Source organism: Rhineura floridana, chromosome 1, assembly GCF_030035675.1.
Source record: "Rhineura floridana isolate rRhiFlo1 chromosome 1, rRhiFlo1.hap2, whole genome shotgun sequence".
Taxonomy (NCBI): Eukaryota; Metazoa; Chordata; class Lepidosauria; order Squamata; family Rhineuridae; genus Rhineura; species Rhineura floridana.
In genome coordinates this window covers 61517721-61531848 of record NC_084480.1, presented here as the reverse complement: position 1 = coordinate 61531848, position 14128 = coordinate 61517721, and the positions used below count along the sequence as shown (strand labels likewise).

General features: G+C 42.2%; 1 protein-coding gene across 11 annotated transcripts in view; it reads left to right on the top strand.

The window, feature by feature from the left end:
• The window catches only part of ARB2A (ARB2 cotranscriptional regulator A), a 495278-nt gene that overhangs the window by 68744 nt on the left and 412406 nt on the right, over positions 1 to 14128 (top strand). For 10 of the 11 annotated variants that reach the window (XR_009762084.1, XM_061622217.1, XM_061622215.1 and 7 more), the window contains one exon: positions 10338 to 10403. The exons of the other annotated variant lie outside the window; for it this stretch is intronic. Coding sequence is in view for 9 of the 10 variants with exons in the window: in XM_061622217.1 (XP_061478201.1) it covers positions 10338 to 10403 (66 nt within the window). In the remaining variant the exon portion in view is untranslated. The remainder of the gene's footprint in view (positions 1 to 10337; positions 10404 to 14128) is intronic. 11 annotated transcript variants of the gene reach the window in all.

The window sequence follows — 14128 nt, the reverse complement described above, 5'->3', positions numbered from 1 at the left end:
GAATGGTCCTTCCAGCAAAATGCTGACATATTAGTGCAAGGAGGCCCTGTTCAGCAACCACAAACATCCAACCTGCCTTGATCTCATAAACCTTTATGGGGAAAAGGCTCTCTTCAGTTGTCAACATTTCATCGAAAATTAGTTTCAGAATGATTTTTCCACAGCATGAGTCAATCTGTCCTAAAGGAATTATTAGTGTTGTTGTTATTGTTTTTGTTATTATTAAAATATATTTGCATTGTTATTGGACAAAGCGGTACACAGTTGTCTACCTTATAGACAGCTGAGATGGTTTATAGTGGTGCTATCTAGCTAGTGTGGACTTAAGTAGACACAAACTGCTCCTAAAATACACATTCCAGAAGCTCCTGAAAGATTATTAACACCACCTTAAGGTCCAGCAAGCCAGTCATCAACCTTTGGACTCACTTTACCGGGTTTTGGTCAGAATAAAATGGGGAGGAGTCCACCACTGCGGAGGAGTGGTGGAATATAGTAGTGGTAGTAGTGTTATTAGTAGTAATATTATTAATACGCAATAGCACATCCAGGATCAATAGTTCTGAAAACCATTCATTAAATTCTCAGAACGTTGGGTAAACTATTTGAGCCCTGGCTTTTCTGGAAGAGGCCAAATATCTAGCACTTTCCCTTCCCCAAGACATAACAGCGGCAACAATATTATTATTCTTACGGTTTATTTCTAAAAGGCCCTCAAGGTGGCTTACAAAAAATAAACACAAATACAGAATACACATCTAGAAAAACACTGCAATTAAAAAAAATTAGATTACAAAGTATTAACATTATTAAAAAGCAAGAATAACAACTTTCAATGACAATACAATAACAGGCAACACTTTCCTAATACTTTCCTTATAAATTCCTAATAATTAGATGACGTCTACTAGTTCTTACATCAATATGTTGATATCAAAGCATGGTACTACCGGGGTGTCCTGCTGGTAGTGCACCTGCCAGTCCTGATGCAGGAAAAGGAGCAGGAGCAATCCAGTTTTTTGCCAACATAGACGTCCATTGCAAGCAGTACTTCAACTTGATCACAGGAATAAAGCGATGGATGTTCCAGCCCACAATCTCCTTACCCTGGCTGGCCAGGCTGCTCTTTTAGGTCGTCGCAAAGATGAAAACAAGGGGCTTGAAGGGAAAGGAGACGAAAAAGGTGGAAGCCTGCTTGGCGTGGGTGGGCCTGTCCGCGGGAGAGATGGAAACGACGGGCCCTGAGAAGAAAGAGGTGGAGGCCAGCTCAGTGGCCTCCACCTCTACATACAATAGAAAGTATACAGAGAATTAGATACAAGTGTTATCAAAATAGTAGAATTGTTGTTCACCAATCCTACAGGATTAAATTGCTTATTATCTATACTTGAGATTTATACTTTAGTCAGTTCTGTTCCGTTAGGATTCCTGCTTAAAGATTAAGCCCCGAAACGGCTAAATTATCATGTAAACTCTCTTCATTCTGTGAGAGCTTTCAGTATATGGTACTGAAATTACAGAAGTATAGTCCTTCCACTTTAAATCTTCATCTTTATCAGCAGCGGAAGAATCATTATTCAGTACCGGAGCAACAGCTATTCATGCAGAGGTCCCCAAGGTAAACATGAGCTTCCACAGGGAGCAGGAGCTTACCACCCTCCTGCCCAACCGTGGCACACTTGCTGGAGAAGTACCTGCCCCAGTGTCAGACAGACCCTCAACTGGACCAAATGCCCCAGGGACCATAAAAGCCTTCTTCGTCACAGTCCACACCAGGTCACTAGGCAAGAAGGCACCAGCAGCGACTCTGGCCTGGTGGCTAAGAATATTCATTCAGTTGGCATATGAAGCCCTTATTCTGCCACCTGAAGGAGTCAAGGCGCGCTCAACAAGGTTGGCTTTGACCATGGCTGACTTCAGAACTAATACACCCTTGATGGACGTTTCTAGAGTAGCTAACTGGTCCTCTCCATCAACTTTAATCAGACACTACAAGATAGACCACCACACATCCACAGAGATCTCCTTTGGAAGGAGGATACTGTAGCATTAATTTAGCTGGCTTGCCCTGACCCACCTGGCTGGGATGGCTTTGGTATGTTGGCATCCCCGGAAAAGGAGCCGTTGTTTCTCACCTGAAAGGTGATTTTACTGGATGTCAGTCCACTATGGCCCTCCCGGTTCCATCGTGGCGCAGCTGCTAATTTCATATAATACATGTTTTTGTATATAGCTTCCCCTTATTAAGGTACAGTCTTCCCTTTTTTGTAGAGTGCAGGTGTTTGAATATAGCTTCCCCTTATTGTAAATTATGTTTTTTCCTTATTTTTTTTTAAATTCAAGCAATCCAGGACTGTGTTGCACTGTCATGTATCTTTCCTTCTCTTCAAGTGCTTCCGGCGCTTAAGTTAACCAAGCATCCACGTAAGGATGTAATCTTAATAGGTGGCTGCCGTCGCATGCTTGATGCTTTTGTCCTTGGTTGTTTTTTCTGTGTTTTTGCCTTCATCTTCTCCTGCATATCTGCATGTAGGTTCTCCTGCTATATCACCCACAGGACTTGTCTGAAAATGAGCTGGCCTCTACAAGCCAGTGATGGCTAACTACATCCTCAAAGCTATAGTTTATTTTCTGTCCTTCGACACCAATGACAGGTTAACCCATGTGATGGACTGGCATCCAGTAAAATTTCTTTCAGGTGAGAACCGAAGGTTTATTTCCTTCCTAATGCATAATTATAGTCTCTTGGGTCCATATAAAGTGCTCAGAATTATAACATCTGTACAGCAGGGATGGCTGCTGCCTAGTTATACAAGTGTGTCTCACTATTGATTTCCAGAAGCCCACCTATAAGTACCTTTCAGAAATGTTGTAAGGTCTTTGTGTTTTGGTTGACCTTTAGGTGTCATCCTTATGCCAAGAAAGTGTGAGAAATTTCAGTGGGTTTGATGAATATGTTGGTGGAGTTGTTCTTATTTCCTGTTTTGATCCTTTAGGGTGTGAGAGGTTGTAAATCTTAAATACAAATGAATTCTAGAGGAACTATCGTATAATCCCAGGATTATTTCTTGATACGTTATGTGACCGTAGATAAATGTCTATTTTTGTGCAGCTCAGTTTAGCACCAGTAGCAAAACAGCAGAACTAAATCCTTAATAAATTACAAATACTAGCGAGAGGAAACAAAGGGCTGAAGATGTTGGCATAAACTACAGTCAGCACCATCCTCTGTTGGTACAGTTGTACATATAGTCATTTTTTTGCAACTACACCTTGTAATATTAGAAGTATTATGTATTGTGCTGTGATTTCACTCCTTGTGGCAGAAGCTCCACCCGTGTTGCATGTGATGTGATTGTTTTTCTACAGTGAATGAGGGTGTCCTTGAATGGATTGCTCTTCCCACTTGATACATTAGGGAGGGTTATGAATAGCAGACTCGTAAATGCCTTTCTGTGTGGAGGACAGTCTCCTCCATTTCCAATCCTGCCTAGCTCAAAGAAAGAGTATAGGCAGCTATGTCTATTTCTACCCTCTTCTCTCCACTTCCTTTTTAGGAGAGTTAGGGCAGAAAGAGAGATGGATTTAGAAAAGGTGCTGAGGTGGTTTAAATGGACCATAAACACAATGGTTATATCCAAGGAAGTTGTCATAGTCGTGCAAGAACCTCCACCGGCAAAACGGGACTTCCTCTCCACCACTTCTCCCTCCAATCTCCCTAAACCTGTTCTGGAGCAGATTTTGAAGGAGAGATGAAAGGACTGTATGGAGAAAGGAGAGGAGAGGAAGTCCCATTGCACAGACGAAAGTCCTTGAGCTAACAGGATGACTTGGTTGAATACAGCACTTCAGTTGCAGTGTTTTCCAAATGGGCAGCAAAGTACAGCCCTGTGTTATCTGGACCACTCTGAAAGGGGATTTGGCACCTGCGTGTGGGGACCTGCATGGAAACTAGAGTCCAGGGAGCACACTACATCCATGGTGGTGTGACTGTCTCCTCGGAGCCCTGGGGATGTGAGTGAGTCCCAGGAGAAACCCTTGGATAACAATGAGCTTGAGCTGTGCTGGATGGTCATTGCAGGCAGGCACATATCCACCCCATCTGAATATTGTGATGCACCCGAAGTCAAGGTGGCAGAGGTAAGTGTGAAGGGAATGGTGCGTGGCATTGCTTCCACTGTGATCCCTTCTGCCCTCCAATTTTGATTGCACAGCTCTAAATACTGAATTGTGTGTCTGGATGTATAAGACCATGATTAAGATTCTGGTGCAGCACTAGCCACAGACACCTGATTTCCCTCAGACATGGCACAGGAAAAGACGGGAAAACCCATCACTACAACCCTCTCCTCTGCTGGATAAAGATGGGGCTTTACTCCCTCTTCCCCATCAGATCTGGCCTTAAGAGGAAATGTGTTCCCAGACCCCTTCCTGCAAGGCCAATTCTCCAACACAGTAGAGAAACCAGTTCTGGTCTGGGTGCTAAGAGGGGCATAGCTCCCAGGCTAGTTCTGGTGAAGAAGAAATCTCAGGGTTGGGTGTTCTCACATTTTAGGTTCACAGCACACCAAAACTGCAATAAATATTGCACCTACTGAGCAACTTGCTTCTTCCTTCCACCACAAGGTAGATACCATTTTTTATATACTTCCAGCAACCAATTTTGAGTCCCATGTTAGCTTCAATCACTCTTCACTCTTAATTTATGAGACTATACAAATGTAACTACTTTGTTACCATAGAGTAGATTATTTCAGTGAACCATAAACAGATCCTAGAGGTAAAATTATATTGGGCGCTGTGATGTTCCTATATTAATGTATATATGGTAAGTGTTGGTTGTTTAGAAGATATATGGTAAGTAGTGAAAGAGGAGGGGGAGTGAATGGGCAGTAGAATGCTAGATGATTGGCTGAGTGTTTAAAATGGCTGAACGTATAAAAGGAAGAGTGAGAGTGGAATCAAGGGGGGAGAAGAGAACTGAGTGGATTGCTTGGTGGGGTTTAGAGAGTTGTTTGACAGGAGAGAGTGGAGAAGGAGGGAGGTGGAGTTCGGATTAGTATTGAGTAAAACCATATGCTTATGTGCCTTAAGAAGAAATCTTGTTAATCTTGTTAGCTTTGTTATCTTTAATAAATACTTAATTTAGTTTACCAAAGGCCTGATCCTTGACTGGGGTTTCACAGACCAGAAGGGAGGGTAAGGTAATGACCAAGGCTGAAGGGGAACTGTAACAAATGGTGGCAGCTGTGAAGAGAATAACAATACCAGTATTCAGAGTCTCTGGGAATACTAGTATTAGGACGTGACTGGTGGTTGCCTAGCAGGGGGATCTGTTGAGATCTGTGCTAGAGCGGGGAGAGAAAAAAAATAAAGGAGAGTCCGGACTGGTGGAGTCCCTAGTGGTGCCTAGAGACAGGCAGTAACCACAAGCAGGTAGGAACCTGACAGGGAGAGCCAGGGAAGGATGCCTCACAGGCGCATGTTTCTAACATGCTACTTTAGGATAAACAATGCTTAAATCAACTCATTGCTCACAGTCAAATTCTTGTTCAGCTTTGCTATACAGACTGACTGATCTACTCCTGACTGACAACTACCGCTCTTGTCCTGGAACATCATGGACTGGACCAACAAACCCCTGGACACGGACTTAGATTCCTTTTTTCATGAATTCACGGTTGTATGCCTACAAGAGACCTGGTTAACCCAAGCCAACCCTCTGTGTATTAACGGCTTTAGAACCTTCTCCTCTCCTGCCATCAGGACTAACACCAAAGGCTGCAGCAGCGGGGGTTTTAGTATCTCCATCTCCGTGGACCTTCTAGTCAAAGTCCACTCTATTGATTTAATCAGTGCTCAGTACTTTTTGGCGATGAGATTAGAGGGGTCTCACACAGGGTCACTTATTATTGTTAATGTTTACTTACCACCTAACTTAGCTAAGTCGGTGGGCACCGGTAGCATCTGGGATCTTCTTGCCGATGCTCTATTACAACTAGAGCGATAATTTCCCTATGCCAGGCTGATCCTGTGTGGGGATTTTAATGCCAGACTGGGGAGTGCTGAGTCGGACCTTGGAGTTTCTACAACTCATGGCCCTAGTCCTCACTCTGCATGGAATGATAGTCTCTTTGGATCTAGCAATGAATAAGCAAGGCAGCAGATTATTAGATCTTCTGCACTTGTTTCACATAGAATGTTTGCATAGTTCCCCCATAGATGCATCTAAAGGGGCGTATACATATTTAACCAGCAGGGGCGCCAGCGTTATTGATCATATTTTTATATCCAATGAGTTATACCCACTACTTTCCAATTTTGCTTTGGTAAACAGTTGATAGTGACCACTTCCCTCTTTCAATGTCCTTAAATCTCCAGCATCCTGTCCCCATTCCAGCTCACTCGAGTTCAGAGGGAATTTTGGTGACAGAAAGGAAAGTGCGGTGGTCTACCTCTGTGCAGTCCTCTATCTCCTGTTCCCTTACAACCAAACTCCCCTTTGCCATCAGCTGTGCTGTAGCAGACCCAGAATCAGATGCCTTGAAATTGTATCAATCTATCGCATCCTACCTCAAACCTTTGCTGTCCCAGAGCGGACAATTTGTGGCCTCATGGCGCTCAAGGAACACCTGGTTTGACCACGAATGTAAAATCGCCAAAAAACAGTTGTCAAATTACTCATGGAATGCAATTAGAGACCCTGATAATTTCGTGCGTGCTCACCTAGTGGCACTGCACGCTTCTTATAAGCTTTTTCTAAAAAGGAAAAAGGGCCAGTACGCCAGATCCCAATGGCAGTAACTAGCTCAGGCGACCATAGATAAAAACGAGCGCCTGTTCTGGGAAACAGTGGCTAAGGGAATGCAAACGATAAGACCCCTTAGCCCAAATCAGATTCCTGCAGAACTTTGGCAGGCTCATTTCAGCAAACTTTACGCGTCCCCTAATGGAACCTTTGGGGTCTCCTTCCATTCCTTGAAGCCTTTTTTACCTGAGTGGCCCACAGTTACAGCAAATCAGATCAAAGCACTTATATCCACCTTAAGGGTTGGTAAAGCACCCGGGGAGGATATGCTGCCCCCCGCACTTTTTAAAAACTTTCCTGATTGGTGGGCGCCTATTCTAGCTAGGCTGTTCACTCAACTGAACAACACTGGCATTTTCCCAGAGGGCTGGAAACAGAGTGTTGTTGTTCCAATCTATAAGGAAGGGGGCAGGCAAGACCCAAATAATTATCACCTGATCAGCCTACTCGACACTGCCGCCAAACTGTATTCTAAATACCTTTTAATGAAACTAGAAGAGTGGGAAATGACTAATAACGTCATTTTCCCTGAACAACTGGGTTTTCGTAAAAGGCAAAGTACAGTAGACCACTGCCTAACTCTTTATGTGATTGTAAGGCAATGTATGTCAGGCACCACAAAACATTTGTATGCCACATTCATAGATTTGGTGGAGTCATCGACAGATCAGCGCTGTGGACTAAGTTAGCTAACACAGACATTGACAGATGGCTTCTATTTCTTATCAGGGAATTTTATACTGATAATGAAGCAAGAGTGTGGGTGGGTCTCATGGGCTCGCTATCAGATCCCATTGTCTCCAATAAGGGAGTAAAACAGGGGTGTGTGTTGGCCCCTTTTTAAATTCTATCTCAATAACATAGTCACTGAATTAACAGGCCAAGCATTTTTTCTCCCTGCAGTTGGGAACAGGAAAGCTTCGATACTTTTGTACGCAGACGATATGCTTCTACTCTCCATTACACATACTGGTCTAAGATTACTCCTGAAATATAGTGCCTTCTGCACAAAAGAAAAAATACACGTTTACTATGCCAAAAGTAAAGCTATGGTCTTTGGTAAAAGGCACCGTAAATTTCTCTGGTCAATAGAAGGCCAGCCAATCGAACAATGCCGTTCTTTTAAGTACTTCGGCATATTTTTCCAGGACAACCTCTCGTGGAAAAAACATATTGATTACACCAAAGCTATTGCTCTGAGAACATGCGGAGCTATCCTTAGCATCTGTAGGTCAACAGGAGGTAATCTCATCCCCCCCAGCACTGAAAATCTATCACAGCAAAGTTATATCGCAGATTTTGTATGGAGCCCCGGTTTGGGGTTGGGATGGTCCTCTCTTAGGTAACCTTGAGGTTGTTCAAAACAGCTTCTCTAAAAAATTTCTATGCCTGCCTGCAGGTACCCTGGCGGCATTATTGTGCGCTGAGTTGGGCATCCCCCCCATCAGCGCCCACATCCATGGCGCACTGCTTAACTTTTGGGAGTCAGTTAAAAATTCTCATTCCAAGACCATACTGAAACTATGCGGTGAGTTAGCCTCTAGAGAAAGGTTTTGGGGGGATAGGATTTCTGGCATATACCACCTGTACCACATCTCACCACCTACTTCAGTTGCATATGATAGAATAAGGTTGAAAGAGATAATTTTCCTCAACTGTCATTGGCTAGATAGATTGGTGATCACAAACTCCAAATCATCTAGATGGTTTGGGGTCATAAAAAAGGACCACCATAGGGCGAATTATTTGGCCCATTCTATGACAGTAAACTTTTACTGCACTTCGGTTCCAGTCAATGCCGAGTGCCGTTTTGGCGGGCTGATGCAATCAGATCCAGTGGTCCCAGCGACTCTGCACCTGTGGGGCTAAGAAGATTGAGGATCTGCCGCATGATTTATTAGAATGCCCTTTATATGCATATCCCCGGTCTAAATTTCTGAGTGATTTGCTGACGGGGAAGACCATTGCAGGATATTATTGTCTCTTTTCTGGCCGACAAAGACCCCGTAGTTACATATAGGGTCGCTCTTTTCGCCTGTGCGGCGCAAAAGATCCGGGTGGCACAGGCAGCCCAATGACAGAGTAATCTATAGGGAGGTTTTAAGCCAACTATCCTGTATAATCCATGAAATATATTGTATGTTTTTAATCTTTGTTTTATAAGATCAGTTACTGTACAAGTACTGTGCAAGTTGCAATGGCCTATGGCTAGGCAATAAAGTTTGACTTGACTGATCATTCTACTAATACTGTAAGGTATTTGCAATCTAATTTACATCAGTTATTTGCAGAAGCTAACAATAGATCCTTATATAGTCTTAGGCTGCAATCCTGAACCTTCATATTTTCTTCAAAGGAGTGTATCTTTGTAGAAATGTGCACATAGTAGAAATTTATCACCTTGATCTGGAACTTAACCCACTAATCTACTTTATCATCTCCTTTGTAAATCACTTCAGGATGCTTCATGGAAAGTGATCCATAAATTAAATAAATAATTATAATATACGGACCTGTGAGCTTGTGGTATGAAAGTCTAACTTTTTAACAAAGTGTAGTACTTTAAAACTTCAGCTGTTTTGGTGTAACAGCTGAGAACAGAAGTGGACTATGTTCAGATCAGATGCCGTTGATTTGATCGTTAGTTATACTTAATTGAGGACTTGTTCTATTTAGCCTTCTTTTGCCAAGTGTGATTCAGAATTTTTTTTAAAAAAAAATAGACAATTTTTACTGGTCTAGAACACTTTCACTGTTGTTTTCCCCATAGATAAGGAGACTATGTAGATCATCAATAGGTTAAAAAATCTAGATTTCAGAGGTCTCAGTTTGTGTCGTTAAGGCATTTGGAATCCCGTTTCTTTCTAAGATTGATATTAGATAATAATATGAAGTCTGGAATCCTGTAAATTTGGATCTTCATTGTTGACTGAAAAATACTTCTTAACAAATCTTTAAAATAACTTGCCTAACTTAATCTTGCATTCCCCTTGGAAAATACAAAGTTGGTCATTCTCCCTCTCCCATTGAATGAAGGCAAAATAGATTTGTTTTTTCTGTTTAGGCCACTTTTGACCTGCCCTTCTCTGCAGAGTGAATAAAGATCTGTTGTCAGTGTACTTCATGCACTGGATCTGCAATGACAAAGGAAGATTGTTTTAGGAGCATTGCTTATTGAAGATGATTTGAAAGTATTCCTCAGGAAAAATCATTCTTATATGTTTGAGTATGTGTTATATATGAAACATTTATCTTTAATTTTCAGGCTCATAATTTACATAACTGCAGGATGTGAAATCCCAGATAATTATAATACATGTCTAGACAAAAATATATTTTTGAGCAGGGATGCAAGCTTTCTGCCTTTTAAAGTTAGTAATTTTTAAAACTGTTAATCTGTAAATACTTGTGTATTTACTCTAGAGTAAATATTTGTGTATTTCAGAGTAAATACACATTTACAAAAATAAAACTTTTGTAAAGGGAAGAGCAATTTATGTCAGCAATGTGCAACTGTTTTCTCTTGTAGATCATCACTAAATATATATACGAACTGCTGGAAGAAGAATGCCATTTGAAAAAAGTATACATACCAGTAAGTTACATATACACTGATTTTTTCCAGCACCTTAAAAAATAGCAATGATACAGTCTAAAAAATTAGAATTTATTTTATTTTATAATTTTTCCTATGTGGGTGATTGGTAAAAGATCACGTGTCTGCATTAGAAACAGTTCAAACCCAATTTTATTATTAACTTGCATGATGTTGTGGATGGGTATAAAGTGAGGAAATCTAGGTGTTTTTGTTTGGATTTGAATTGGTTATGAAGCTGACTTGGGTGACCGTGGGGCTGTTACTCTATCAGTCTACCTTACAGGGTTATTGTGAGGATAAAATTGTATAATGATGTGTATGCTGTCCTTTGCAACTTGGAAGAAAGGTAGGATGGAAATGTATCACCAGAATAAGTGGGGAGCAGTCTAAGTTTCAGATCATGAGCAAGCATTGCCATGCCTAAGAAATAGGTTGCTTAACTTGAACTAGTCTGCATAATCTCCCCAGTTTTATCTTCCTTTCATTTTGTTTCGGGAATAAGGAGAGGATAATTGAAATCATGCAAATTGTTCATGCATTTATGTCCAGGTGTGTCACGTTACATGTGTCTTCTGAAGCCTGATCTCAAAACCAGAGCTCATATTCTGAGTGTGTAGTGTTTCTAAATGCTTAACCAGGGCATTAGCCCTTCGGTTATGCCTCCCAGATGGATCCTGGGATATATCTACATGATCCTTTTTACAACGGAATCCCTAAGTTATCACAGCCCTCCAAGAAAGTCGAAACTCAAGTGTTGGTGCAAGCACCTGCAAGCATTATCTAGTGGGGGGGGGAGTGCCACCCAGGGTTCCTTTTTGGAGGAAGAGTGGGATATACATTTAATAATAAACAAAAGCCAATTTGTGTGTAGATGTTGATCACCACAACCAGCTTTTTAGGAAAGGACACAGGGAAGTGTAATAAATAAAAAGAATTGGGGGTGCAATCTGGGGAGATGATTGAGTGACTGAGCACATCTTATGGACCTTTTTTGATGTAAGAGGCATTTTCTTCATTTGAGGCTAAATGAACAGATAGAGTACTCAGTGTGAGAAAAGAGTGCTTTCAAAGTTTAATCCTCCTTGTTTCTATAAATCGTAAGGAAAGTCTAATGCTTTGTTTATGTAGCAGTCACTTAAAAATAGTAGTTTTCTATAATTGAATTCCTTTCAGATGTTCTTGTGTTCAGCTCACCTCCTCTTTGTAGCAGTAGGGACTTTGGGCTAAAAATTGGAAGGAGATATGTTTGATTTTGCTATTTCGTAGGACGCATCAACTCAAAGGTTTTCATAGCACTCTGGTTTTGAGCATTTGTCAGTGTGGTTGAAGCAGGAACATTTGATAGACACTAGATTACTACAATGTAGAACCATATATGCCAAAACCTAAACCATTTTCAAAACTGTCTTTAGATAGTTAAACTGTTAGAATGGTTTAATTTTTATAGAACGGTCTTTTTCCTTTAGCAGCACTGGAAAAATGCATATGCATCTGGTTGTCTAGAATGCATCCTAAATGTTTTAACTTGTGAAAGATTTTCCAGATCTATACAGAACACATTCCTGAAAGCAGTGCATAACAAATACAACTTCAGATAAAGGTTGAATAGCAGTTATTTCTTCTGTGTTCACTAGTAGTCTCCAGTGATTCCATGCCACTCTTTTATTATTAGTGTCTCACAAGCCTTCTTGGCTTATTCATGCTTGCCGAGGGGGGTTGACCGAGTGGATCCAGGGTGTGGTCAATGCATTGTTGCAAGAGGGAGCAGTTCCAGCCACCCTGAAAGAGGTGGTGATCTGACCGCTTCTGTAAAAGCCCACCCTGGACTGATTGGGTTGTAACAACTACCCCCCATTCGCAAATACCCTCTTTTTAGGGAAGGTGATTGAGAGGATTGTGGTTTAGCAATTGCAAGCACTCTTGGATGAAACAGATTATCTTGCCCATTCCAGTCTGGGTTGAGGCTTAGTTATGGGACTGACTTGGCCTTGGTCGCCCTGATGGATGACCTTTATTGGAAGAAGGACAGGGGGAGTGTGACCCCATTATTCTTATTTATTTATTACATTTATGCCCCACCTTTTCATCACAGAAACCCAAGGTGGCTTACATTTGATTCCCAGGAGGTCTCTGTCAGGACCCCACCTGTGGTCACCGCCTTGTCACGGTCCCACCTCAGGGTCCTGCTCTCAAAACAGTTCTCTTACCGACTGTAGCAAAGATCTCGCAAGATCCCACTGCTAGGCAGCACCACCAGACACTCCCTGTAAACAATAATGCCTTGAGACTGTGCCTTAGTCTCCTCTTGGCTTATTGCTACGTTGTGTCTGGATGCACTTGCAGGCCTATCTTGTGCCTATAAAGATTACAGCCCTGGGTTGCTCTGGATACGTGATGATGTTACGCTATCTCTTCACCGCCGCCACCATTGATACTGTTTCTCAACCTTGGTATATTCCTTGCCCACCCTTCTGGTCTGTGTAAACCCAGCCAATGATCAGGTGTTTTGGTAAACCAAAAAATACTTATTTATATACACAGGGAATAACAAGATTACTTAAAGGTATAGTCAACAAGCATGTGGTTTCATAAGATGCATTACTCTTTATGTTTCTAGTCGTCAGTAAGCTGCCTCACTACCCACCTAATCCAATCCACCCAACAACCCTCTCAAAGCCTCACAAAAACCCAACCAACCGAACTCCCTCTCAACTGTCATCCTCTCATTTATACCTTCAGACACTCAAGCGCAGCCAATCATAATACAACACTCAACTCATCAACATTCCAACCCATGTACTCCCCCCTCTCACTCAGTCTACTTACCACATATACTCTAATAAACCCGCACTTTCCATATTTACAGTATTATATATATATATATACAGGGACATCACAGTCTCCCATCCAGGCACTGACCAGACCTGACCCTGCTTAGCTTCAGCAGGGTGCTGGCCTCATGTGCCTTCAGGCCATAGCCTGGGACTTCATACTTGATCTCTCAGTGGCTTTTGATACCATTGACCATGGTATCCTTCCGAGCCGACTTCGTGAGATGGGTATCTTAGGCACTGTTTTATAGTGGTTCCGATCCTATCTCCAGGGTCATTTTCAGAGAATAGCGTTGGGTGATTGTCTTTCAGCACCCTGGCAGTCGTGCTGTAGGGTGCCACAGGGTACCATCTTGTCCCTCATGGTGTTTAGCATCTATACGAAGCCTTTGGGAGCAGTCATCAGGAGATTTGGGCAAGGTGTCAGTAGTACACTGATGATACCCAGCTCTAATTCTCTGTAACATCTGAATCAAGAGAGGCCGTGAAAGTCCTGGCCCGGTGCCTGGATTTGGTGGTGGGCTGGATGAGGGTCAGTAAACTGAGTCTGAATCCTAGCAAGATGGAGGCGCTGTGGGTTGGTGGTTCCCGAGTTCAGATAATAGTTCAGTAGCCTTCTTTGGATGGGGATGTACTCCCTCTAAAAGAGCAGGTCCATAGTCTAGGGGTGTTCTTGGATCTTGTCGCCTCGCCGGGGCAGCTGGACACCCAAGAAAATCAGGACATTCCTCTCCCAACAACAAACATATGAAACTATAGACCTGGTTGCAAATGCATTTCAGCTGGCTTTGAGGAGACTGGAAATTAACACAGAAAATGCAGTTACTTTTACCACGGATAAAGCCACCGTTAAGACCTACTATGTGTATTGTTATTTAACTTTTGCAGATT